This window comes from Microtus pennsylvanicus, chromosome 1, assembly GCF_037038515.1.
Source record: "Microtus pennsylvanicus isolate mMicPen1 chromosome 1, mMicPen1.hap1, whole genome shotgun sequence".
NCBI lineage: Eukaryota > Metazoa > Chordata > Mammalia > Rodentia > Cricetidae > Microtus > Microtus pennsylvanicus.
Genome location: NC_134579.1, coordinates 115,107,835 through 115,135,755, shown reverse-complemented (window position 1 = coordinate 115,135,755; position 27,921 = coordinate 115,107,835). Strand labels below are relative to the sequence as shown.

Sequence of the window (27,921 nt, the reverse complement as noted above, 5' to 3'; positions counted from 1 at the left end):
TTTATGTGCAAGGGTATTTCGCCTGTGTGTATGTCTGTACCTGGTGCCTACATAGGCCAGGAAAAGGTATTGGATTCTGGGTCTGGAGTAATAGATGGTTGTGAGCCACCATGTGGATGCTGGGGATCAGATCTAGTCCTCTGGAAGAGTAGCCAAGTGCTCTTAACTACTGAGCGTCACTTCCAGTTCCAGTTGTTTCTTTTTAAAATCATCTTCCCTTTTGGCTGTTCTAGGGCCCCAAGCCTTGCCGTGCTTCACAGTGCTCTGCCTCTGCGCTACAGTCATCCCCACTTGTGTTGATGTGTTTGTTTGAGACAAGACCTGACATATCTCAGGCTGACCTTGAACTCTTTATGAAACCAAGAACAACCTTGAATGCAAGATTTTTCTGCCTTCTTCCTCCCCAAGTGCTGAGATTACAGGTGTGCACCCTAATATCCAGAAGCTGGCTTTTCTCACAGAGCTAGTTGTGAGCAGTACACACTGTGAGCCTGTGTTCTGACAAGCAAGACAGTGGAGTTCCCTGCTGACTTCGGACAGCCAGGGTAGGAGACCTCGCCTATGAATGAAGTGGGTGAGGCTGGTTCTGGACTAAATTTTAGCTGGAGTTTCTCAGAGCTATCTCAGAGCCTACCTTGGCCCCACTGTCACTTACAGGAGACGGATGGTAACTTCTTTTATGGAGTTGGTTTTTGCTAAATCTCAGTACTGTGCAGGTGTCAGCTCTGCCTAAGCTACTAACAAAGCTCTTGATTGAGACAAGTAAGAGCCTTGTGTTGGCTTTGGTGGCAGCAGATCTGCCTTCCCTCCAGGGGAATCTCCTGAGTGCCTGGCTCCTGTGCTGCATTATTGGGCTGACTAATAGTGAGAGGTTCTTGGCATGGGTGCAGTAGGCATTTACCTAGAGGCCAAGTTTCTGCACATGGGACTCTCTCCCTGAGCCTCTCTGACTTGTGCTTTAGTTTATCCCTCTGGGTGAAAATGGCAGGGAACTCCTCAGCATCTTTCTAACTCAGGGTTCCATCCTTCAGGTTCATTTTAGACGCTTTCCCATACCTTCCGTTAGATCATAATCTGTTCAGGATTTTGTTTTAGTTTTGCTTTTTGAGGCAGGATCATGTAGCCCAGGTTAACTTCGCCTCTAATCATAGCATGCAGGAAGCAGAGACAGGCAGATTTCTGTAAGTTCAAGGCTAGTCTGGTACACACAAAGAAACCCTGTCTTGAAAAACCACCACAAAAAAAAAAGAAAGAAAGAAAGAAAGAAAAAAATGAAAAGTGTATCTTCACCCATCCCATGTCAGGCTTCTGTGGAGACATTTTCTTAATTGACAACCGCTCTTCTCAGATGGTTTTAGCTTGTGTCAAGTTGACATCAAACTATCCAGCCCAGACAATTCAGTGTTTAAGAGCACTTCACTGCTTTTGTAGAGGATCTGAGTTCTGTGTTCTGTTTTTAGCACCCACATTAGCTCACAGCTGCTTGTAACTCCAGCTCTAGAAGATCCTACCCCTGTTTTGGCATCTGAAGGTACCTGCATACATGTAGTATACATAGAGACACATATACAGATAAATAAAATGAAGATCTTAAAAAGAAAACCATACAAAAAAAAAGAAGAAGAAGAAGAACTGACTCACTTCCTGGCTGCTCTGAGGTGTTCACTTACTGCAACAATGAAATGGATGCATGTTGGAGTTGGGCCGCCCTGCACATGGCCAACCATTGGAGAAGGATGCTTTGAGGGCAGCTCTACAAGGGCTGCCTGCCTGGGTGTTCAGCCTCACCCAGGGGATGCTGTTCTTGTCAAGCCCTGCTCTTCATTTTACAGGAGATACTGGAATCAGGTTAAACATACATGGTTTTGTGAGGTGTTCTGTTTCCTGTTGCTGAGTTGGACAGGTGAGGCAGGAGGATTGATTGAACATTAGGGCCAGCCTGCCAGACTTTGATGTACAGGGTTGGGAGGAGGTAAGGGTTCACTTATTAAGGGCCAGTGGTCTAGATCTAATCTTACCAATTAAAAAGAGAAGGAAAGCCCTTCTTTCAGCCTAAGGGGCTAGTGCAGGTAGATACATGCCACCCAGAAAAGTAACCAATGGACAGCTCTTCCAGAGGCCCTCCACTCTGAACATATTAGTGCCAGCACTGATCATTGGCTTGATCCAGGACACCTGTCCTCCAGGTGATCTGTCGGTCGCTTCCTCTAGTTCCGAGAGTGTTGCTCACAGCACTTCACATTGGAGAAGATTGTGGTGCAGGCCAAAAAGGAATGAAGTGGCTTCGGAGAGACAACCTTCAGCTCTGTAGCTTGTGGAGGAAATCTGGTCAATGATTTTTTTACCAACTCTGGAGGTTACCGGTTCCCCAAGCTGTAGTTGGCACTTGAGCCAGAGTAGATCATTTCCCACTAAATCTTTGCCTTTTTTTTTTTTTGGAGACAGGGCCTCACTATGTGTCCCTGGTTATCCTGAAACTTTTTATGTAGACCAGGCTGGCCTTCAGGTCTGGCCTCACAGAGATCCCAACTATCTCTGCCTCCCAAGAACCGGGATTAAAGGCATGTGCCACCACACCCAGCTGCTTTTTTCTTTTCCTTTCTATTCTTCTTTGTTTCTTTCTTTCGTTTTTCTTTTTTTTAGTTTTATTTTTATTATTTGTCTGTGTGTGTGAGAGAGAGAAAGAGAGACAGAGACAAAGAGAGAATGAGGATGTGCATGATATAGTAAGGGTGCCCTCTGAGACCAGAGAAGTGAGATCCCCTTGGAGCTTGAGTTATAGGTTGTAATGAGCTAAAGTTGAGACCATGTCTCAAGAAATAAGAGGAACTATTGCTCTCCATCTTATTTCTTGAGACATGGTGTACTACGTTAGCCTCTTGCATGTACACATACACACACACATGCACCACACACATACACATGCACACACACGCGCACACACACGCGCACACACATACACATGCACACACACATACATGCACACACATACATACAGACGCGCACACACACATACACATGCACACACACACATGTGCGCAGAAGTTATTTCTAGTTTGTCTTCACACTCTTGCTTCCTAACCCTCTTTTCAGCATTTTTTACTGCTTTTAAAAACAAAGTAACTGACCAAAATAATGAAGGAAGGTAGGTGTGTGTGTATGTGTGTGTGTGTGTGTGTGTGCGTGTGTGTGTGTGTGTAAGAGAGAGAGAGAGAGAGAGAGAGAGAGAGAGATTACAAAGTAGTCTCATATTTACTGAGCTAACAAGAAATAGGTGGCTATTTTGTTTGTTTTTTTGTTTTCCCAAATTCTGAAACCTGAAGTAGACCATTGGTTCTTGCTTGAATCTTTTTGCTTGTTGCCCATTTCCCTGGGCAGCCTATTTTCTCACAGGATCGACCCTTTCTTTCTACCTTTCAGCTTGATCTTACCTGTTAGAGATCTAAAGAGCTTGATGGAGGCCCAGTCTCTGGAGGCAAAAGACACAGGTTTCGTTGTGATTAACGCAGAGTGGTTGCTTTGGGGAATCTCAGTGCAGAGGGAATTCCTGGCTTGTTGAGGCAGGCAGAACATTGTAATCCCTGTAATTTCTCTAGAGAACTGAGGACTGTTTGTCAAAGCAATCACATTGTGAGCAGCTTGATGGTTGACTGTGTGTATCTTTTTTTTTTTTAAGTAATCTTGCTCTTTTTCATTCCCTTTGGGATAACCTTTTGCAGACACATTTCCCAGTCCTATGTCACAGGGGAGTATTCCCCAATGCCCTAATAGTTGAAGCTACAGAAATGTTGCTGTAAATATGACTGTTTGTTCCTGTTGACACAGAATCAACTATGTGCTTCTGTCTATCTCATTTCCTTCTGACCGTAGTCTTTGTGTTGTGGTGTCCTGTCAGGGTTGCAGGAGAGCAGTGGCTCGGATGAGAGCCTCGGTCTCTACCCAAGTGCTATAGCACTTGGAGAAGCCATGCTAAGTGCTCCTCAGCAGGGGCTTAGTTCATCACGCAGGAGTTCCCTTCGTTAGTAGCACTCATGTCCAAGTCACATGGGAAAACCCATCCCGGAGAAGCAACTTGCTTCTGTGGAGTTTGAGGAGCCCATGTCAGTGAGCCACCCTCTGAAGGGTGATGCTACATAATTTTTCCAGTTTTGTCATCTCCTGTATTAAATGTGTTGGATGAAGAAGAATGGCCATGTTTCCTTCACTGGTGTTTATATCAGAACTGGGATTTAGTATTCTCTAGGTGTTGTTGTCCAGAATGACCTCATAAATAATCGCAGGTCAGTTTAAAGTTGTATGTGAGAGGGAATGTCAGAAGCTCCATGCTTAAGAGAGCGTAGCACTCTTTTTGTTTTTTGTTTTTCCAAGACAGGGTTTCTCTATGTAGACCAGGCTGGTCTTAAGTTTACAGAGACCCTCCTACCTCTGCCTTCCGAGTGCTGGGATTAAAGGTGTGTGCCACCACTGCCTGGCAAGTGTTTCACTCTTTCAGAGGGCCCAAGCTTGGTTGCCTGCCCCAGTGTTGAGTGGCTCACCACCAACTATAACTCCAAGGGATTCTGATACCCTCTTCTGGACTCCTCAGGTACCTACACTCATGTGGCACTGGAGCATGTGTGTGCGCATACACACACACACACACACACACTCATACACACATGGACATCTTAAAAAAATACACAACATGCACCTGCCATGGCTGGGAGTGCGGGGCACTGTTGGAGAAACTTCACTAATGGCAGCTTAGCTTAGGAGCCTACCCAGGGTCTGTCTCCTTCTGCAGCTTCACAGTTAGGTAGCCGTGTGCAGCTGGAGAGGTAGGATTTTGAGGTTCCGCAATTTGAGTTTATTTACCAAACCTATCTTCCTTGGACTTTTGCTCAGAATAAAACTGTTATATGAAATTAAAGATGAAAAACTGAGTGATTATTTTACAGTAAAGAAAAGCTTTGCCTCTCTGTGGTGCTGAGGATTGAGCCCAGGGCACAGGCATGTGGAACTTACATTGTGCAGCTGAGCTCCATCCCAGCCCTCCAGCTCTATTTTTATATGGTTGTAACTGTGGCAAAGATAGAAGCATGGTAATTTAAAAAAATGAAAATTATTACTTAGAATTCTACTTATAAAAGCAATTAATTAGAGCAGAACAAAGAACGATTTGATAAGGAAAGGGGAGAAAGAACTCCTGGGAGTGAGAGGGGCTCCAAGAAAGGAGTGCTCACAGTGGACACCTTTAGATAATGAGAGGTAGGCAGAATTGGCTTTGCTGCGTGCTTAGTTTTTATTTCTCCACTTTAGGAAAACAGTGTATGGAAGACTTTATTTTTATTTTATGGTGTTTTTACCTGAATGTATGTTCTTATGAGAGTATTGGATTCCCTGGAACTGGAATCACATAGTTGTGAGCTGCCATGTGGGTGCCAGAAGTTGAACCCAGGTCTTCTGCAAGAGCAGTCAGTGTTTTTAACCACTGAGTCATCTTTCCAGCTCCAACACTATGCTTTTGAAAACTTCTAAGATCTGGGTCTTTCCTTCTCTCTCTCTCTCTCTCTCTCTCTCTCTCTCTCTCTCTCCCTCCCTCCCTCCTTCCCTCCCTTCCTCCCTCCCTCCCCATCTCTAAGATTATTTATTTATTTATTTATTTATTTTGCAGTGTTCTCTCTGTCAAGCAAGAAGGAGGCACCAGATCTCTCATTAGAGATGGTTGTGTGGTTGTGAGCCACCATATGGTTGCTGGGGATTGAACCTGGGTCCTCTGGAAGAGCAGCCAGTGCTCTTAACAGCTGGACCTTCTCTCCAACCCCAAGGTCTAGGTCTTATAAGTGGCTCTTGCCTGTAGTTTCCGGCACTCAAGAGGTCTGACCAGAAAGAGGAGGGTTGCTTTACTTTCAAGGCCAACCTCAGGTACAGAGAGACCCTGTCTCAAGCCAAACACAAGTTTAAAGCCATAAGTTGTTTGTAGTTAGTTGGTTTTTTCAACTCAGGACATAGTGGTGTAACTAGAGGACTTTCTGTGCTCTGTAGTCTCTTCTCAGACTTTTGCTCAGCTGTTCTGATATGTAGACATTATCTTCATCTAATAATAGTTGTAATTGGATTTGGGGTCAAAGGAAACACTTGAGCTAGCTGTGTGCTCAGAGAACATTACTACTGGAGACATAAGATGATTACAGTGAATTAAAGGCAGCTTCTAAATTCCATGGCAACTCTTCAGGTGGCATTAAAGACCATTTTCGCTATAACTCAGCCTATCTTCTCAGCCTTTCTTTGCTGATAGATATTAAGTACAGACTGGATGCATAATAGTCCCTTGAATTCAGTGGGTCATGATTGTCATTTGTTACCTAAAGTAAGATACAGCCCACAGGTGAGCTGTTTGGCCAGGATTCTCAGGATTTCTAAGATAGAAGTACTTTGAGCACACACCTCTGCAACCCCTTCCTGTTTACTCTGACCCACCACTGTGGTGTCAGATCTCATCCACCTCAGTGCCTAAGTTTATGTAGACACATCCACACGGATGCCTGCTGACCTGGGGTTCAGCACACATCCTAGGTGAAATGAGAATCTTACACTGGCATCTCCACATTATTCTAGCTGTGCACTGGCCTACATAGCAAGTTCTAGGACATCTGGGACTACATAGAGAGACCCTGTCTCAAACAAACAAAACCCCAGAAATCTGTTGATACATGGGTTTTCCCATGAAGTCTTGACCCAGGGCAGAGTGCTCTTTCTGTTGAATTAGAGGCATTCCTGTTAACTACTGAGGAGAACTGGAGGGCAGAAGCGCAAGTCTGTTCAGGATGCATTATGGATGCCATTCTAAGTGTTCTCATCTTGGTTACTGTAAAAAAAAGGGGGGAGGGTAGAATATTCCTGAACTGACACATACTACTGTGCCTTGGTGGTTGTGGTCCCAAAAAAGCAGCAGAATCCGAAAGCTTTTCCATCCCTAAAGGAGACGATGTCCACGGATATCTTGTCAGAAGCCCTTAAACAAGGAAAGTGAGAGGCCCAGGACCAGTGCACTCAAGCTCTACTGTGTTGTTCCTCCACAGTGTCCTGTAACACAGATGCTGACATTGCTCTGAAGAAACAACACACATAGAAAAATAAAGAGGCTACAGAAGATGCTAAATCTTTGATCAAGAGAATAAAGGAAGTCAAAGAGAAATACCAAGAACAGATTACCAAGAGTTGGAAGCTATCCTTCCTGAGAGCTTCTAGCCCTGTCCAGAATAAGTCTTGGAGTCACAAGTAAATGATCAGGCTTTGGGGGGGGGGAGTGGAGATAGAGGGCCATCAAGATGGCTCAGAGGGCAAAGGTACCGACCACCATGAATAATGGCATGATCCCTGGGACACATGTTGGGGAAGGAAAACTCAGACTCCCACATCTTATTGTTTGACTGACATACATATACTTTGGCAAGCCCATGTCCTTCCCCCCCTTCAAAATTAATAAAATTTAGACCAATATAATAGTTAATTTTATTTAATATATTTAATTAACACATTAGACTTAAAAAATTTCTGTAGCAAATTTCTAGTGCTTTGTAGCAAACCCTTAAGGCCGCTGTACAGTGTTTTTTTAAGCAATATCTTTAATTTTCAACTTTTTAAATTATTTATTTATTATGTATTCAATATTCTGTCTGCATGTATGCCTGCCCACCAGAAGAGGACACCAGGTCTCATAGATGGTTGTGAGCCACCATATGGTTGCTGGGAATTGAACTCAGGACTTCTGGAAGAGCAGCCAGTGCTCTTAACCTCTGAGCCATCTCTCCAGCCCTGTACAGTGTTCTTATAGTCCAGACTGTTACATTTCATAGTAAGCAGATGTCTGCACACTCGGTAGTCACATGTAGGATCAACTCCCTGTGAGACAGGTCCCTTCCCATGTCCTTCTCTGCCTTTGAAAATTAGAGGATCCTCTAGAGACAGCCGGATGCCACTTTTAAAGAAGGCCTATAAACATTCCCCATTCATGCTAGGACCCCAGTCATGATGTCTAGTGCAGGTTCACTGGGCTGTCACACACTGACCGCGGCTGCTGCTTTTTGAAATACAGTGCTGAAATCTCTAGTGGTCTTCAGGAAATTTTCCAGGTCACAGTTTCAGCAGTTTTGGGGTTTTGCCTTTTATATATGCATTTCTAAATAGCGACTTTATCTCAGGCATGGTTCACCTTCTCTTTGTGGTCTGAAGTTTCAAATACACATGTGGTGCAGGTCATTCTGGCCCTGCACCACCTCTTCCCCTTCTAGATCTGAGTGAATTTCAGGTGTAAACTAAGGCTCCCCCCTCCTTGTTTTATTGGAAATTTGAAGCGCTGTTTGAGTTTCTTTTTTCCCTCAAGAGATTGAGCCTGTGGCATTTTGCCTGGGATACTTGTCTGTGAAAGGTGAACAGGTGCCTAGGAGATTGTGCTGCTCCAGGAGAGGCCTGCCTGCTGTGGAAGGGCTGTCCAGGCACTCAGCCTCTGGTGGGTATTTTCAGTTAATTGTGGTTGTTGGACCAGAGACTGGGTAAGAAAAATTCTTTCCCTGAGCAGGCAGTAGAAAATGCATGATTCATCATCAGATGGTGTGCCTGGGACTGTAATCTCGGATTCTGTGTTTTATCATAAATTGTTACATTTAAACCTTGTGAAGCAAGAATTCCTCAGAAGTATTTCAGTAAGCATTCTTCTTTTCTCTGTCCTTCTCAATGCATGCCTGCTTGAAGATCAGGGTAATAAAATGTGCCATTGGCTCCTGTGAGGAGTGTCTTGTGGTTCCAGATGCTAAGTTCATGGATTCTCACTGGGGCGGCAGCTCATGCTGAACCAGACTTCCATGCAGCAGGCACAAGGGCGGCTTTTCTTTAGCTTTGTTACTGTTGCTATTATTTTACTTAATCTTGATGATGTGGAAATCTTCCGGTATATCAAGGTAGAGGTGAGTGCAATTCTCATTCAACTTCAACAATTCATGACCAGGCTTGACTTCTCTCTCCTCCATTGCCTGTAGCTCCAACCCCAGTTATTTTGAAACAGATGCCAGGCTTCTAGTATACTATCAGCTGGTTTGGAGTTGCTCCAAAGCGAGGTGTGGCTTGCTGGTGGTCATATATGTGGAGGAGTTGCTGCTGTGGTCTTCCTTCTGCCTCCTTTTACTTTCTTGGATGTGTTTTGTCTCTGTTGACAACCACTGCTACCAGAGAGTTTCCTGTATCTATCCGTTTTGTCCAAGTATGTTTTTTAAGGATGCCTGTGAAAGTTAAATGTACAAAAATGTAAATGTTTTATTGGGAAGTGGGAGACTGTGTTTCATACTCAGAAGGTGTTGGATTTGGGCCAGGGATGTAGCTAGATGGTAGAGTACTTGAGCCTTACAATATAAATAAATAATTAAATATGAAAGAAATAAAAAGCCTACCCATTTCTTCGTGTGTGTGTGTGTGTCTAGCCCAGACAGACCTCAAGCTCACTGTCCAAGCAAAGTTGGCCTTGAACTCTTGGTTTCTCACTTCTCAAATGCTGGGTTTATGGGTATGTGCTATTGCTATCATGCTTGACTTTTTAAAAATGTTTATTTATTAGTTCATTTATTTATTTGTGTGTGTATTTTTGGAAATGTGTATGCCACAGCATGTACATGTGGAGGTCAAAGGATAACTTGCAACAGTTTTCTCTCCTTACCTATCAGTCCCTGGGTTCAAATTCTGCCCAGCCATTATCAGCTCAGCCATCTTGTTTACCGCTCCCCCTTAAATTTAAAAGTAAAATCTTGGAAACTAGGGAGATGACTCTGTTGATAAAGTACCCACTGTGTGTAAGCATGAAGACCTGCATTTGATTGTCAGCACCCACGTAAAATCTAATGTGGTGTGCACTGTGATCCAGTACTCCAGTGCTGGGAACAGGTGCTAGAAGGATTCTTTGGGCCTTTCAGGCCAGACGCTTCAGCTGAGTCAGTGAGCTCAAGATTCAGTGAGACATACTGTCTCAAAAAATAAGGTGAAGGGCCTGCAAGGTGATTCAGCAGGTCAAGAAAGGTGCTTTCTGTGCAAGCCTGGTGACCCGTGTTTGAGTCCCAGCAGCCACATGAGGTAGATGGAGAAAACCGGCCTAATGAGTTTGTTCCTTGGCCTCTACATGGGTACTAAGGCACACCTTTCTACGCTAATACATTGGTATGATGATGATGATAAGGTGGAAAGTTGTTGACCTCTGTTCTTCACAGACATATGCACACACATATGAACACATAATAAGATAAAGCCATGGCACATGCTTTGGTAAAGATAAAATTCAAATAATATCAAATGGTATAATGTTAATTTCTGTGGTTCTGGGATTGAACCCAGTGTTTCACACATGCTAAGCAGGTGCTCTTCCCATTGAACTGTACCCTCAGCACCCTTAGACATTCTTTCTGGAACAACTATTGTTAGTATTTTTTTTAATATTTTATTTATTAATTATGTATACAATGTTCTGTCTGTGTGTATGCCTGCAGGCCAGAAGAGGGCACCAGACCCCATTACGGATGGTTGTGAGCCACCATGTGGTTGCTGGGAACTGAACTCAGGACCTTTGGAAGAGCAGGCAATGCTCTTAACCACTGAGCCATCTCTCCAGCCTACCTTGTTAGTATTTTTTACAACTCCTTCCAGAAGAGCCATTTAAAGCCTTAATAATGTGTATTTGTCTGACATTTTTCTGTTTCTTTGATGCCAGTAGGCAGAAAAAATTGATTTTAACTTTGGAAAGAGCAAGAAGTGTGTTGTTTTGCAAGGGGTGAGATGAGAGATGGTACAGTATTGATGTTCAGGTTCTATTGACTGAACATTAGTCTCCTGTTGCTGACAGGAGCACTGAGAAGACTGTGCTCACTGGCAGCCCCCTGCACCTGTGGAAGTCCCCTGCACCTGTGGAAGTCCACATTAGTATCATCCAGTAGAAATAAATATAATGTGAGCCACATATGTGATTTTAACTGTCCTAAGAGAAAGTGAAATCAGTTTCAATAGTGCATTCTCTTTAGTGAATTCTACCCAGATTGTTATTTGTACAAAGTACTAGGTGTTGAGTTCAGGGTCTTGTGAGTGAGCTATAGCCCAGCCCACTTTTGACTTCTTATTTTGAAACAGAATCACTACATTGCCCAGCCTGACCTGCACTTATAGTCTTCCTGAGTAGCTGGAATTATAGGCCTGTACTACCAGGCCTGGCTCCCAAATACTATCGGAGGATCTGGTCAGTATAAAGTAATGAGAACATTCTCCCTTGTTCATACTAAGTTTTCAGAGCCCACTCATAGCACAACTCAGTGTGGATCAGCTTATCTCCAGAGTTCCCTGAGTACTCATGGTCTGGCCAGCTAACCCTGTACAGGGCTTGGTTTTTTGGGTTTTTTTGTTTTGTTTTCCTGCAGGAAGAGGAAAAGCTGGAATGTGGTTTCCATTTTCTTTATTTTTTGATGTAGCATTATTTATGTGTGTATTTCTTGCTTCTAGGGTTTGGTTATGTGTGCATGAACACTTGTTCTGGCTCTGCTTTTGTTCCTTGTCTGATTGCCAGCTCTGGCCCAATGTTAACATTAACATTGCTACTCAAAGAAAAAGCCAAGCTGGGTGGTAGTGGCGCACACCTTTAATCCCAGCATCCAGAGGCAGAGATAGCAGATCTCTGTGACCAAGGCCAGCCTGGTCTACAGAGCCGTTCCAGGAAGCTAGGACTGTTACACAGAGAAACCTTGTCTCAAAAAAACCAAAAGTAGAAACCAGAGACTTGAGAGATGGCTCAGTAGTTGAGAGCACTAGCGTCTCTTGCATATGACCTGGGTTCGGTTCCCAGCGTCCACATAGTAGCTCAACAGAAGACCTGATGACCTCTTCTGCCCTCTATAGGCAGCATGCACGTGATGCTGGCAAAACACTCACATAAATCTTTTTAAAAATAATTTTCACTCTTTCTTACAAAACCAATAATATTAATAACTCCATTACTTCTGTATAATATATGTAATAATTTTGGTAAACTTTATATCTTAGCCAATAGACAATGTGCTCTTGGGTAGTTTAAGATTATTCATGAATATTTGATTTCTTACTTGCTGTTGGTTTTGTTTTTTAAAACAGGGTCTCTGTTTTGTAGCCCTGGCTGCCCTGAAACTCACTATGTAGATCAGGATGGCCTCACACTCACAGAGATCCACCTGCCTTTGCTGGGTTTAAAGGTATGCACCCCCACATCCAGCTGTTCATGAACATATGAAAGACCAAATGATAAGAAGACCAAATGATAGAGGGTGTTGAACAGAGGTGTTAGTTTTTGCAGTGGTGCTCCTGAGTAAGGCTGCAGCTGTGTGTGAGAGAGAGAGGTGGAGTAAGGGTTGCTGGGAAGTTGGTAGCAGTGGTGTCTGGCTGTTTTTGGCAGTACTAGGGACTGAATTTAGGGCCTTGTGCGTCCAAGGTAGGAGCTCTGCCACCGAGCTACGTTCTCAGTCAATGGCAATGGTTTTAAGAGCACTTTTTTCTTCCTCAGGAGTTGCAGATGGTGTTGGAGGATGGAGAGACTATGGTGTGGACCCATCTCAGTTCTCAGGGACTTTAATGCGAACATGTGAGCGGTTAGTAAAAGAAGGACGCTTCATTCCTAGCAATCCTGTCGGGATTCTCACCACGAGCTACTGTGAATTGCTGCAAAACAAAGTACCTTTGCTGGGTAAGTAGATGATTGTGCCTTCTTACAGCACCCACTAATGGCTAAACAAACAAGATTTTACCAGTAATCTAGGTTGGCCTCTAACTCAAAGAGCTTTGCTACCACCGCTTCCTGAGTGCTGGGATTAAAGGTGTGCACCACCATGCCCAGCATTCTTAGTTGCCAGAACCTCTCCCTTGCTCACACCTACATTTAAAGAGAGTAGTGGTGTAAGCTGTCCCTTGCCTTGGATTTGAACCCTTTTCACAGAGGCTCTTTTCTCTCTGCTCCGCCTTCTTCAGTTTTCTGTAAACAGTTTTGTCTTCCTGCTGTAAATTCTCCTGGGTTCAGCATGGTGCTGCTTTTCTGACTTCCTCTTAAAGTTTTTATTTTATTAGTAGAAGTATGTGTGGTGGGGTCAGAAGGCTACCCAAGGGTGTCCATCTTTTCCTTCCTCCATGTGGATCAAACTCAGGTGATCAGCCTCGGCAGCAGACACTTTACCTGCCGAGCCATCTCAGCAGTCCCCTGCCCCCTTTTCATTACTCATTTTATTTATTTCTTTTGTGTGTGGGGTCACGTGTTCATAGTGCATGTGTGGAGGTCAGAGGATAACCTCCTGGAGTAGCTTCTCTCTCCAGCATTCAGGTCCTGGAGCTGGGGTGCAGGCTGACAGGGCCTTTACTGGGCTGGCCCCTGCTCCTCTTGATGTGCTCAGAGGCTGTGCTTGGGTCAATGGGACATTCTAGAGTCCATCCTAGTACCTCTGTCAGAGCTGTAGGGCTGTGGAGAAATCATTTAGCCTGGGAGTGGAAAGCCGTCTCCTAGGCAGTTTCCAGTATGTCCCTGGGAGTGGACACCATCCATCTCCCCAGCCCTGCTGTTTACTTGGACATAGGGCAGCCAGTTACAGCACAGAACATCCTGCTTTTTTGTTGCCTAAAAGGTTTGAGTCTGGGAGAGGGGGATAATTTTTTCTTGTACGTTTTATTTCCTTCTCACCCTATGTAACTTGGAGATAGTAATACATAAATGTAAGGACATGTTTGAGGTTTATTTATAATGTTGAGATTACTGTTTCTTCTAAAATCCACTGGAATAATCCTTTGTTGCCATGTTTGTGTGTGCATACCTCCCTGACCTAACCCACACACCTCCAAGGCATTTGCAACTAAACTGGAACAGATCTGGCTGACTGCTGAATTGACTGAACTTTGATTAAGCACAATCGTAGACGTGCTTTGATTTTTAAGTTATTTTGTTGCTTTTATGTGTGTGCCTCTGTGAATGTGTTGTGTGTTGGTGCTTGTGGAGGCCAGGAGTTACACAGGTGTTGTAAGCCACTCTCTATGGGTTCTGGGAATGGAATTTAGGCTCTCTGGAAGAGCTGGGTGCTCCTAACTACTGAGCCATCTACCCAGCCTGCCTTTTTGCTTTCTTATCCAGCAATTGTTAAAAAATGTACAAAGTAAATCTACTCTAAAGGACAAGCCTTCATTTTTGATGTAATGGTCCTTAGAAACCCTTAAATACTGCAGTAAGTTCTTAAGAATCTGAAGGGTTGCTGCCCACGGCGGCTCATGCCTTTTATTCTAGCACTTGGGTGGTAGAAATAGATGGATCTCTGAGTTTGAGACCAACCTGATCTACAGGGCAAGTTTCAGGCCAGCCAGGATTATAAATGTGAGTCCTAGCTTAAAAAAGCGGGGGTCTTGAGTTAGGGCTCTAACACAGTGGCCTAGCATGCACAAAGCTGTTTAGTCCCCTGCACCACAAAAGAAATGAAGCTGAGTGGTCAGACCTAGACGGTTATTATAGTTGGCTGAGAGATTTGACCTGAGAGAGCTGCCCAGGTACCTGCTGATGTGGGTCAGTCTCCTGAACATCCGACCCTCATCTTTTTTTTTTTTTAAATATTTATTTATTATATTATGTGTATAGCATTCCTTCCACGTGTGCCTGCAAGCCAGAAGGGGGCGCCAGGTCTCATTATAGATGGCTGTAAGCCACCATGTGGTTGGTTGCTGGGAATTGAACTCAGGACCTCTGGAAGAGCAGTCAGTGCTCTTAACCTCTGAGCCATCTCTCCAGCCCCCGACCCTCATCTTCAACATGCTCTCCCACATGTATGGGGTCTGAGCCCTGTGCACTTGGCAGTCACTTGAAGAGGGGAGGAATGTAAGCTGCCAGGTTGCACATGCTCTCAGTCATTGTTCCTGCTCTGGCTGTGAAAGCCCCATCACTCACAAGGGCCATGCTGATTCCATAGGGGCATGAAATAAATGGTGGCCTGAGGTTGTCACAGTGAGTCATTAGGGGTGTTTCCCGAGGAACAGCTCCAGGGCTGTGTTGTTTCTCACTCTCAAGATTTAATTCCGTCAGCGTTCAGAAGATCTTTTGTGTGGCCATGTTGTAATGATGAGTAGTTGGAGGCTTTAAGGAAGGAAGCTGGCTATACTGAAGGCCATGGAGCAGGTTCTGACAGCCCTCCGGCAGGTCGCAGCACCCACATTTTCTTTCTCATAGGCACCGCAGGGCTGTCAAGATCACTACTAATCAGTCTACTTCAAATAACAAGGAAGCTGAATTGCCAACCATCAATGATGAAAGAGGCTATATTAATTCTTTACATTAAATTACACTTTTTTTGTTTGTTTTTGTTTTTGGAGACAGCTTTGGAGCCTGTCCTGGAACTAGCTCTTATAGACCAGGCTGACCTCAAACTCACAGAGACCCACCTATATCTGCCTTCCGAGCGCTGGGATTAAAGGTGTGCTCGTTCCATCACCGCCCAGTGAAATTACACATTTTAATTGAGACAAAATAAAAATAGCCAGAAAACTGAATACTAGTCTCTGTGTTTCTATTTTCCCCTCATGTGTCTGTGCACAGGATAGTGGTGTGTCGTTTTGAGTGTGCTCTGTTTTCACACCTGGTGAGGCAGGCACATAGGAATTGTCTCTACATCTGGCTAAGAAGAAGCTCAGACTGAGTGGCTTGCCTGTGGTGTACACTGAAAAGCAGCACCCTGGGATTAGCTGTCTCCACAGGCTATTCACTTGCTTTAGGTTTGATTTTTGTTTTTATTTATTTTTTCTCCTAAAAAGATAGGGTCTTGTGCAGCCCAGGCTAGCCTCAGACTCAGTATGTGGCTGAGGATGATGTTTCCTGAACTTCATGCCTTTACCTCCCAATTGAGTGCTGGGACCACAGTTGTGCGCCCCATATCTGTTTTGTGTGGTGCTGTTGACTGAACCCAGGACCTGGTGCATGCTCAGAGAGTGCTGGACCAGCTGCTGAACTACTTCTCAAGCAATACTGTTTTTTTTTTAATTGAATTTATTTACTTATGTGTATATGTATGTGAGAATAGGAGTTCCAGACGGTCATGAGCTACCATGTGACTGTTGGGAATCGAACCTGTGTCCTCTGGAAGAGAAGCCAGTGCTCTTAACCACTGAGCCATTTCTCCAATCCCCAAATACTAGCTTTTAATCTTACTTCATTTATCTTCTCTTTCCAAGTGTATTCTTTAACGCTTTCCTAATGACTATCATTAGATAGTCACACTTTTAAAGTTTGCCATGACTTAACTGGTTTTGCCTCATGGATTTTTCTGTGAGAGGTATACTCTTGGTCCTGTTTCTGTGAACAAGGAAGCTGGATCGCAAAGCTTGAAAGTGGCAGAGCTGGGGCTCAAATGCAGATAGACTGACTACCGTTCATGCCGCTGAGTGTTTGTGACAGTACTTACCTATTTCTGTGCCGGAGATAGAGTGCAGGGCTGTGCTTGTGCTAGCTGCACCTCTGCCACTTAGCTGCCTGCCTGACCTAGTGGCACAGGAGAGACATGCAGCTCACTCCTGGTTCTCTGGCTCTTGAGTAGTGTTTTTTTCTTTTAGTCTCATTTGCATTTTTTATTGTTTTCTTACACAAGTCTTTTCAGGAGACAAAGAATATGTAAGTTTTCAGAGCTGTGACTTCTAGATTAATTTTACCCAGTGCCTCCCCAGAATAAGGGTAAGTGGGTTTCCCGCACTCTGGCCAGCCCTGCACTAGCTTCTTATGGTTCTTGTTGATAATCTGAGAGAACCAACTGTCAGTGTTGTTCCACATACACAGGCATGTTCCATTTGTTCCTTGGTGTGCTGCATATTCTTTTGGTGGAGGCAGGTGCAGTTTTTGCTGCAGTCAGCCTGGCCAGAGACTGTGGGCCTTGTGCAGTCTCTGGAAAATGAGCAGGTTGGTCTGCAAGCCACTTGTGTCCTCACTGTGAGTCATCCAGAAAGTGCTTTATGGCTTCAGCAGACGGCAGTCTGGTTTAGAAGACTGGTTATGTTTATGGTTAAATGTTAGTAAGTTTAGTGAAACCTTGATACCCTGACTAAATAAAGAATAGTGTTGGGTGTGGTACCCTTGTTCCAATAATTATTAAAACACAGTACCCTGCTTTGGATGGAGCCTTTGAAGGTGGAAGGAAGAAAGGAAGGAGGAAGAGTGTGTGCCTCCTCAGTGGCCCACTTGCCACACCCCTTGTCTTCAGCACATCATCCCTGCTTAGGTTATTGCCGTAGTTCTTGGGGGTGGGGCAAAAGAGGGTGGTCCTATGTAAACAAGAGACTCAGACTACAGCTGCTCCCTGGAGTTGAGTGATGATTGGCAGCAGCCCAGGGGAGACAGTGAGCGGATGCCCATTTTGTTTGTAGGTAGCAGCACAGCCTGCATTGTGGTACTGGACAGAAGTAGCCACCGCTTACATACGGCGAACCTGGGTGACTCGGGCTTCCTGGTGGTCCGGGGCGGCGAAGTCGTGCACCGATCTGATGAACAGCAGCATTACTTCAACACTCCATTCCAGCTCTCCATCGCACCACCTGAGGCTGAAGGGGTTGTCCTGAGTGACAGGTAATCTTGCAGCCCTTCCCTGGAGCAAGATGTAGCTTCCCCACAGTCCCTCCCATCCTCTTGAGGATAAACCGCCCGTTCGCGGGATCAGCTAGTGGAGCCTTTGCAAGGGGGTTAGATTAAACTGAGTAACACAGCTGAGCCAAGTTGTTCTAAACATCATCACATGAAAGGGTTGTACAGAGGCACTCAGCTTTTTGTCTGTTGTATTTTCATGCCAGCAGCACACTGAGTGCAGGATGTGTTAACTCACTAGGAGTTGAGTTGCTCAGAGGCCTCCTCTGCCTGTGCAGATTTTCATGCATTGCTAGGGGAGCACAGGTAGGTGTCTGTCTTATCTGTCAGAATAATTTCCCCTCTCTTCATACACATACCCACCAGAAGTGAAGTGTCCAGGCCTGCTTCTGTCCCTAATGGGGTCACTAGGTGTTCTCTTTCTTGCTGATTGCTAATGACTCTTAGTTTATTTTTGTACTTCCAGGAACTTTCAAAATGACTGGAACTCTTTAAAATTAAGTTTTAGTTGCTCTTTTTGTAGACTAGAGTAAGGCTAAGGCTTGGCCACCTTACAGGCTACGGAATGCTCACCAGTAACTCCCAGTGGGGTTTTTTGTGAAGAAACTCCTGGCAAATTCTCTTTTCCTTTTCTACCTATTATCTCTTAGTGAGCCAGATCTTAAAGCCCAGCTAAAATAAAACAGGCGTTTCTGCCATCTTTGATTTTGGAGTGAGGGTATCATATTGTTAGTACTTGGTGTTGTCTATTTAAATAGTCTGCTTGCTGGGTAGACTTGCACTTGTAATCCTGGCATTCAGGACGGTAAGGCAGGAGGATTACCAGTTTGACGCCAGCCTGGGCTATATATAGCAAGACTCTGCCTTAAAACATGTGAGTATTGGCTGGGTGGTGGTGGCGCACACCTTTAATCCCAGCACTTGAGAGGCAGAGGCAGATGGATCTCTGTGAGTTCGAGACCAGCCTGATCTACAAGAGCTACTTGTAGGACAGGCCCCAAAGCTACAACGAAACCATCTCAAAAACAAAAACATGCGAGTGTCAGTGCTGACTCTGGAGAAGGAAATACTTTGAGCTTTCAGGTCAGACTAGTTTCCTGAATTAGAAGAGCATTTGATAAGACATTTTATTGTATTTTTAAAATATATTTATTTTGTGTGTTTGGAGGTGGTGTGTGTGTCGTGGTACAGGTGTGCAGGTTAGTTCTCTCCTTCCCAGCATGTGGGTTCCTGGGATCAATCTTGGGTATCAGTTTGGCAGCAGGTGCCATCACTGAGCCGTCTTGCTGAGCCAGCTCTCCTGTGTTTGGAGTGGACTGTGATGCACAATAGCTGCAGCTGTTTGGAGTGAAGGCCTCGGAGATACCAAGCTCAACTGACAGCTTCCAGAGTGTGGTACTTTATTTTCCAGATTGGCTGCTGCCTGTTTTGGCACCGAAATACCAGATCCGCAAGCAAGATTTGGGATAGGCCGGCTAGCGGCACACTCTGCTGGCCTGATGTGAGGTGGAGGTGGCTGCCCGTGGAGCCCAGCTCGCCAGCATGTGACTGTGGCTCGTGTTTCAGTGCAGTTGAGAGTTTCCAGCAGCACAGTGTGTTCAGTCAGAATGGGCAGAGCTGCAGCTGGCAGAACACCAAGCTCGTGGGTGGGAGTATTAGCAGAACACGGGCTGTCCAATGAGAGTGAGGCTCTCACAGGCAGAATGGCAAAGGCCACTTGTGGGGAAAGAAAAACCTCAGCATAAAACAGAGCCCCCGTGCCAACCTGGTCATTAATCTGCACCTCCAGAACCTGACACGCTTGCAAAGACAGCAGGCCAGAGTCTTGCGTGTTTGCCTTGATTTTTACAGAAGGAACTAACCCAGTTTCCACCAATATGGTGGCTTTCTCTTCTGCTGTATGTCCTCAGTTGCCACTCTTATCTATCAATGTGTGCTGCCTCCTTCCCTCGGCCATGCGAAGCTGAGCCAGGAGTTTGCTCAGGGCACAGTGCAGATCCTTAGGAATGACGGACTGACTTTGCGTTTCTCTCTTACCTCTTAGCCAAGTGTGGGGTACCTGTTAAGCCTCAGTGCTTTGGCTTTGGCCTTGTTGGTTAGTGTCTACGGTCTTCCTTCTCTTTTCACCGCAAGGTTAAGGATACGATTAGATGCCTCTGGTTGCCCTTTCAGCCTAGGAAGCAGTGAAGGTGGCCTCAGGAATGACTGAGAGCCAGCCTCATGGGGCTGTGAACTCCTGCCTGCATCTCCCCCGTTGTTAGGTCTGTTTCCTTCAGGTTTTGTTAGAAAAATAATCTCCCATCACTTCCTTTAAAAGTTGTACCCAGTGGCACATACCTGTCATCCAGCACCCAGGAGGGTGAGGCAGGAGAATTATGAGTTGAAGGCCAACCCGGGCTGCTTGTTGAGACCTTCTCTCCAAAACAAAACAAACAAAAAAGGTTACTCAAAAAACAAGCAGTCGGGGACTGGAGAGATGGGAGAGTGGTTAAGAGTGCTGACTGCTCTTCAGAGGACCCGGGTTCAATTCCCAGCAACCACACGACAGTTTATAACTGTCTGAAACTCCAGTTCCAGGAGATCTGGTTCCCCCATACAGACATACTTGCAGGCAAAACACCAATGTATATAAAATAAGATAAATCATTTTAAAAAAAAAAAAGCAGTCTCCTCTGCCCCTGCTGCGGCTTCACAACCTTTGGCAGGCTCTGGGGTTAGATTCTCTCTAGATTGGTGCTCTGAGCTTAGATGGTTCCCCGCATGTCTTTTCCCTTCTCACAGAAGGAGCTGTATCTACCAATATTTCTGCCTTTGCTGTTTAACAACATATTAAAGGTTTCCTCTCAATTGAGAGGGTTATTCTGTTTTGCAGTGAGTCATTTAACATGTTTACTGAAGCCCTACATGCCAGGCATACTCAAAACAGCCCTTACCTGTGCCAAAGCCTCTCTAGGTGTCCCTGAGTATTGTCCCAGGGGGCTCCTTGGGGACCCAGCCTCCTAAGAGCCAGAAGGGTGCAATGGTGAGAAGAAAAGCCTTGCTCTGAGGCTGCAGGCTGGAAAGGAGAAGTCAGAGCGGGCTTCCTCTTGAGCCCGTGACATAACTGGTCTGACGGCCCAGATTCAGCTTTACTGATAGCTTCTGCTGATAAGCCTCAAGACATTGAAATGGACTTTCAGCTCATTTTTCTTACTATGACTATGTTGTGGGGTGGGGTCATGAGTGTGGAGGTCACAGGGCACCTGCAGGAGTGGTTCTGTTGCTTTGACATGTAGGTCCTTTGGATGGAGAACTAACTCATCAGTAGACTCGATGGTGGCCACCCTTGCCTGCTGAGCCATCTCACTGGCCCAACTTTGCTTTAGTGGATGTCGTTTTAAAAGCCTCCTTACACTGTAAAATTCTGGTAATAGGACCATTGACCCATATCTACAGGGCTACCTTCACCTTGCTCTCCCTCTTCTGTCCTTGCCACAGCCCGGACGCTGCTGATAGCACGTCTTTTGACGTCCAGTTAGGTGACATCATCCTTACGGCAACAGATGGGCTCTTTGACAACATGCCTGATTATATGATCCTTCAGGAGCTGAAGAAACTGAAGGTAATGAACTTGGAGCCTGGTGAGTGTGTAGACGCTGGGAGCTGTGGTCTCTGCACTGCCAAGTTTTATTGAGTTCCTTGAATTGTCTCTTGGTTTGGAAAGGACGATTTTTTGAATAGTTCTTCAGGGGAATAATGGATGTGATATTCCAGGCAATTATAAATGGGAGCATTCGGAAGAGAACTGGGGGAAAACTTCCAAACCCCTCCTGCATAGGGAGGCTCAGGCAGAATGGGAGGGTGTCCTCACTAGCATTTTTCTTGGTGTTTTATGCACTTGCTTGTCCTTCTCTCCTTTTATTCTTTTGTTTGTTTGTTTGTTTTTTGAGACAGGATTTCTCTGTGTATCTCTGGCTGTCCTAGAACTTGCTTTATAGACCAGGCTGGCCTCGAATTCACAGAGATCCGCCTGCCTCTGCCTCCCTGAGTGCTGGGATTAAAGGTGTGCACCACCACTGCCTGGCTCTTCTTTTATTCTTACCATATACCAGAAACTGCTGAGGCTGGAAGGTTAGGAAGCAGTTAACCAGAAGGCAGTCCAGGAGGCAGGTGCCTGGGTGTGATCCGAGCTGAGGGAAGTTTGGCATCTTCCACAGAAAGTGGGGATGCCAGAGGCTAAGCTCCCAGAGACTCTTGGGCTAGTGCAAGTACTGACTGGCAGAACCTAGCCCTTCTAAGGCAGTCAGCCCCTCACCATTCTGGCTTGGGGTGTCTCTTCTGCTGCCCAAGCAGTAAGTAGTTCCCTTGCCTGTAAAATGGGAAGTAGGAAAGAGCTTGACCTTCAGGGTGACAGGGAAGAAGGGAAGAGTCACCAAAACCACAAGAAGAGTCCTAATGCTGTGTCTGACCTGGCAAGTAGAAAGTATGCAGGCCCTGCCTCCACCTCCGCCCCAGGTTTACAGTCTAGAGGTGAGCCTCTGGGAAAGAGGAATATACGATCAGGAGCCTCTGTAAGGTGGTATGGAAGCATGGACCTGTTTGGTTTTCATTTTAGTTCCTCTATACAATTATTGTTTTTATCTTATGTGTATGACTGTTTGCCTGGTACCTGGGGAGGAAAGTAGAGAGTGCTGGGCTCCCTAGAACTGATTGGTCATATGGGTGCTAGAAACTAAACCTTGGTCCCCTGCAGGAGCAGCCAGTGCTCTTAACTTCTGGAGCCATGTCTCCAGCTGCCCTGGCCCTCTGGTGGTTGATGTTTAGACAGAAAGATTCAGAACCTTTGAAGTCAGGTCTGAGCGGGGTCCTTGCCCTCCTGTGTCCATTTTGTAGGTGAATGGAAGCAGCTAGAATAGGGCATGGCCAAAGAACACACAGCAAAGCAAGCCTCTTCGTGGTGATGCAAAGCCTGAAAGGCATTCCCAGCACAGCCCTCACCAAGCTGCCCTTACTTGGAAAGCAAATATAGCTGGCTAGGGTGTGTTGCCAAACATGGGGACTTCTGCAGCATCCTGAAAATGTGGCCAGAACCCACCTTTTTAGATCATCCTATTTTAGCAAGAATACCTAAAAATTTTTGAATGGAAAACCAAAAATGAAAAAATCTAAATTGAAGCTCTGGAACCATTTCAACAAAAGGCTTTCTCATGGATCAGGGCCATAATGGACTTGTTCCTGGTTCTCTCCATGTCTTCTCTAACTAGAATAAAACTTAAGCACAAGGGGAGAAATGTTCAGGTAGATGTTCTGCCTTACAGTGCTGTTCGCACGAAGTGTTCTCCTGCAGAACTCACACGAGACATTGCGGTAAAAATAACTCTGTGCTTTCATTTTAGAATTCAAATTACGAGAGTATACAGCGGACGGCAAGAAGCATTGCTGAGCAGGCACATGAGCTGGCCTATGACCCAAATTATATGTCACCTTTTGCACAGTTTGCATGTGACAATGGACTGAATGTGAGAGGTAAGCATTCTCTGGAAGGTTCTGAGCTCCGGGTGAGAGTGTTTAAGTGTCCTTCCTCTCACTCACAGCAAGGTCAGGAGGGTGGCAGCCAACGTGTAGCTCGCTTCTCCTCTGAGGTGCCCTTCAGAACTGACCTTGCCTGAATGAGAGACAGGTAGAACCTGAAGCCTTTACTCCACCACTGATCTGATCACCCTGGGCCATATTCCCAGCAGCTTAATGTTCTGCACCTCAAGTGACTGATCAAACTACCACAGCAACCTGCAAAGGGAAGTTATATGACATTGCCCTCAACTCTGATGTTTTCCAATCCACTTCATGATGTGACCGGGGAATTAGGCCAGCCCCAGCTGATTCTTATGATGTTGGCATCGGAAGTGTGGGGCTGCCCAGCTGTTGCTAGTGTAATATTATTATGACATGCAGAGCACATCTGAGCCCAGGAAATGTTAGAATAGAGAAGAGCGCATGCCATAGCTGCTTGGCACATTAGAACACAGGCTATTCCTAGTTTCCACATAGTGGGCATGTTTGTCCAGATTAGGACAGTGCTCCTGTGAGTGCTGGCTGGAGCTGCCCTCCAGACCGTCACTGCAGCTGATGCTCTGCGTGGCCGTCGGCACAGCCATCATGGGAAAGCAGCAGGTGGGTTTGGGGCAGTGGTTTTAAGCTTCAATTAAGTCACTTTTTTGATTTAGTTTCTTTGAAACAAGATCTTAGATAGCTCAAACTAGCCTCAAATGAGTGATGATCCACCTGCCTCAAACTACCAAGTTCTGAAATTATAGGTATGCAGAACCATGCCCTGGCTTTTGGTTGTGTTTAACTACCTTATTTGTTTTATTTTAGCGTTGGGGGATAGTTTCCTGTAACATAGTCTGGGCTTGAACTCCCAATCTCCCAAACCCAGAGCTTACAGCTTTTAGCTGTTTCTCCACTCTTGTGCACTGACAAACCAGATCCACTGAAAGATGAGCACTTGTCTCTACAGTACTACCTGGACCACAACTTTGGTTGACTCTTCCTACACATATACTGATAAGTTCCATTTGTGTTTTAGGTGGAAAACCAGATGATATCACTGTCCTCCTCTCAATAGTGGCTGAGTATACGGACTGATTGGCCACGCTGGCAACTCCTGCCTTTCCCTGTCACCCCATTTTTCCCTGCCATGTGTGCTGATCCTGCTGGCAGGACCACATTTCTTTGCCACTGATCTCAGTGGCCAATGCCGATGCCTGGCCCTTGTTTGAGACCCATTGAGATCCTTGTTGAGAACCACTATTGTCATCTACTAGCCCAGGACCTGCTGGTGACCACCAAGAGAAGCTCGGTGACTGCTCCCTTCTCCTGGAGGGGTTCAAAGCCTTTTACCTTTCAAAAGCAGTTGAAGTTTTGAAAATAAGTAATGTTGATAAAGTGAATTCAGAATTTCAGTGTGTTAAAGGGATGTAACATCCAACAGACAGTAAATAGTGACGTCATACTGGAAAACACAACAACCCTCCCAGGAGGAGCCCGTGCCCACAGGCGCAGTCTGCCAGACCTGCCATGGCTTTGTGTTTTCTGTATAAACTCCTGTTTCCCAGGAGTTCATATCCTGCTCCAAACCTGTGCTGGGTTCTGACACTCAACCCTAGCAGCTTACAGTTTTGATGACAAATTGGAAGAAAATTTTCATTCTTTGGATGCAGATATTTTGTGCTTTTTAAAAAGATGCTTAATTGTGCTCCTGTGATTGAAGCTATGGCAGTTACTGATTTTCCATGTCACAGGCTCGAGGCCTGGTCCACAGGAGGGACAGAGGAAGGAGACTCTACCAAAATCTATTCCCAGAAATGTAATGCAAAATTGCAAAACTCATCAAAGCCTGAGAATCAAATGCTGAAGCTGAAGTCTTCTGTGCTGCCTGTGAGAATGCCACGGGCCTTCCCGGCCAGGCAAAAGTATGCAGCTGCAGCTTGTTATGGGGTTGGCTGTGGACAGCCTCGCTCCTTCCGTCCCTCAGGAGTTCACACCCTTAGAGCATGCCCCAACTGTGCTGTGTCCTCAAGGTGACAGCGTGGTGGCTGCAGCACACAGAGTCCACAGGAAAGCTAGTGATGACCTGACGTTCGCAGTGGGTTCTGAGTCCAGCTTAATGTTTACAGTTCCAATAGCCATTTGCAGTAGGTGACGTTCCTTCTCAGACTTTCCCATTTCCTGCGAGTGCAAACTTACTTTTAAGGTTTATGTACAATTGACTGCTGTAAAGATATATATTTTTGGTCCGTTCTTTTCCTTCTTTAACTTGGTGGTAGAAAACCATATATACTTAGAAGCCCTTAAATTAAAGCCGTGTTTTCTGTGTAAGTCAGGTGATGTTGGTGTGAAGAGCACGTGAGCAGTCGCACAGCCCTTCCTCTGCAGGAGACACTGGCTCCCTGGTTACTGCATTCAACTTGTGTTTGAGGTTACCTCAACTTGTTTTTAAAAGATTTTTGTCTGTGAGTTTGTATATTTGAGTAGCTGTCTGTTGTTTTATTTAAATTGTTTACCATGTACCATGTACATGTCATTGCTGTATCTCAGTGCATCATGCTTGTAACAGGCATTTCGTTTATAAGAATGAGTTACTCATTTGTAAGCTGTTCAATAATTTATCTACTATTCCTAAATTGGCATAATGTTAGATTCCTATTTTGAATCACCTTTAATTACATGTCAGAATGCCTTAACTACCCTAACCTGACGACACTGAGTTCTTTGGTGAGGAGATACAGGGGCCGGGTATGGAGGGAGACTGGGATAAAGAGATGTCATGCTCTGTTGATGACGGAGCATGAGGGGCACTGGTGGGTATTTATTTTGCACAAACTCTTGGCAGTGTCTGTGTTTAGAACAGTAAGGTTGTATCCAGACGGGGTGTGTGGCCCTAGGACTGACTACTCCAACTCTTTTCTGTGGTTTATAATTAGTTTCTGGTCAGATGTATTGTAACCTTACAATCTGGATATATTTTTGCATTAATTTTCCAATGCCAACATTTAATTCCTGCTAGGAGCAGAGCTGGTCAAGTCACTGGCTTTTTTCTGCTCTTACTTAACCCATCAAGCAGTCTTTCTAAAGGTAGATGGGTGTATTTTCTACAACTCACTTTTCTGAGCAGTGGTGTTAGACGTGGACAGTGCGGCTGTTGTAGTGCACTGGAAACCATGGGGCAGCATTGAGATTCAGACTGAAAATTACTTTGGGCCTGGTGCATGGACTAGTGACATTACATATTCCACTTGCTCCACCCCTGTCCTTTTTCTTACACACTTATTTTTATGGCTGTCAGACGCCAGGTGGAGGAGTACTGCCTCGCACTCCCCATGGCCAGGGGCTCTGCCACACACCCCTCACCAGGTCCTCTTTGGAACCTGGTGTGTGCGTGCATTGTATTTTAAATCAAGCAATGTAAGCACTCGTATTTGTCTCATGGAGTGAACTTTTATAACAAAAGAGAAATTTGGGTTTTAATTTACAAATGGCAAATTATTTATCCCTCTCTGGATGCACCAAAGACCAGTAAAGTTTATAGCTTTTCCATCTATATTTATAAAGCAATACTGTATTATAAAAAAAAATCACTATTTTTATCACATGCTTGAAATTTTTATTTTGTTCTGTTTTAAAAATGTGCACTCTAAACATATCAGAACCTTATTTCTTCCTATGAACTTAAGCTGCCTGCGCACAAGAAATAAATAAGATTACCAAATGGAGGTGAAATAGCTAGAGTCCCTAGGCTCTTAAAAATTGAAAGAAATGAGGGCGAGAACAAGTTATTTGTCCTGAGTTACTGTATAAGCTTGACTTGGTTGGTCGGTTACTAACTCACAGAGAATCCATTCCAAGTGTGCATGTCTGGGTTGGGCTGTGTCTGGAGTAGAGACTGAGTATGAGCTTTCTGAGGCAGGAGAGTGCCCTTTTCTGCTGCTGTCCTTGTTGTGGAAAGAGGAGGCAGCGAGACCTCACAGGGCTGCCCTCCTGGTGAGTGTTGTGGAGGTGGCCAGCAGGATTGGGTAGGGCTGTCTGTACATGTTTATACTTTGGGTAGGTTCATGGCTCCTTGTCACTGTCCACCAACTATCTTCGGCAAAGTTAGAACAGTTTCTCTGGAGACTGTCACAGTTTTGTGTTTAAAAAATTTTGCGATACAAGAAAAAAACTGCTTATAAAGCAAAATATGAACCAGAAGACATTTGGATTCTATTTCTTTCAAAAAGTAAATTTATCACAAAATTGAATTTCTCAACTAAAGCGGTGTCCATGTCAAAATGTAACTGTTAGCAGGTAGTTTGTGGCAAAAGCGACTAAGTGATGAAGCAAATCTGAATCCATGTGTACTAATGAGCTGTGTTTTCTGTTGAGACTATCATTGTTTGTCCTAGAAGAGGCAATGACCTGAATCAATGTCTGAAATATAACTTATGCAGGAATAGTTCTGTAAATACATTTAAATAAACTGTAAAGATATTTAATAAATATAGTATTTATACTAATTGCCACTCTTTGGTTTGAATGGTCAGGAAATAAGACACCAGCCCTCGGTATTGTCATCGTCTCTGTCACGCTCTCAACCCCAAGCCTCTTGGTCTACCTAACAGTGAGCCAGCACTTCAGAGCTGTGTCTTTTGTGCGTTACCATTTGAGCAGGTGTGGTTGTTAATCAACAGCTACTTATCTTCCTCAAAAATTTACCAATTGAGTGTAAATTAGAGAAGCTTTTTTCAGCTGGGGCATTGTGCCTTCCAAACAGTATTGAGTGAAGCTAC

At 44.9% G+C, this 27,921-nt stretch overlaps 1 protein-coding gene across 1 annotated transcript in view; it reads left to right on the top strand.

Moving 5' to 3' along the window:
• Pptc7 (protein phosphatase targeting COQ7) overlaps positions 1 to 27,648 on the top strand; it is a 38,982-nt gene extending 11,334 nt beyond the window's left edge. The window contains exons 2-6 of the mRNA XM_075979990.1: positions 12,539 to 12,718; positions 17,404 to 17,602; positions 21,095 to 21,218; positions 22,993 to 23,122; positions 24,183 to 27,648. Coding sequence (XP_075836105.1) covers positions 12,539 to 12,718; positions 17,404 to 17,602; positions 21,095 to 21,218; positions 22,993 to 23,122; positions 24,183 to 24,241 — 692 coding nt within the window. The 3' untranslated portion in view covers positions 24,242 to 27,648. The remainder of the gene's footprint in view (positions 1 to 12,538; positions 12,719 to 17,403; positions 17,603 to 21,094; positions 21,219 to 22,992; positions 23,123 to 24,182) is intronic.
• Positions 27,649 to 27,921: the final 273 nt, after the last annotated feature.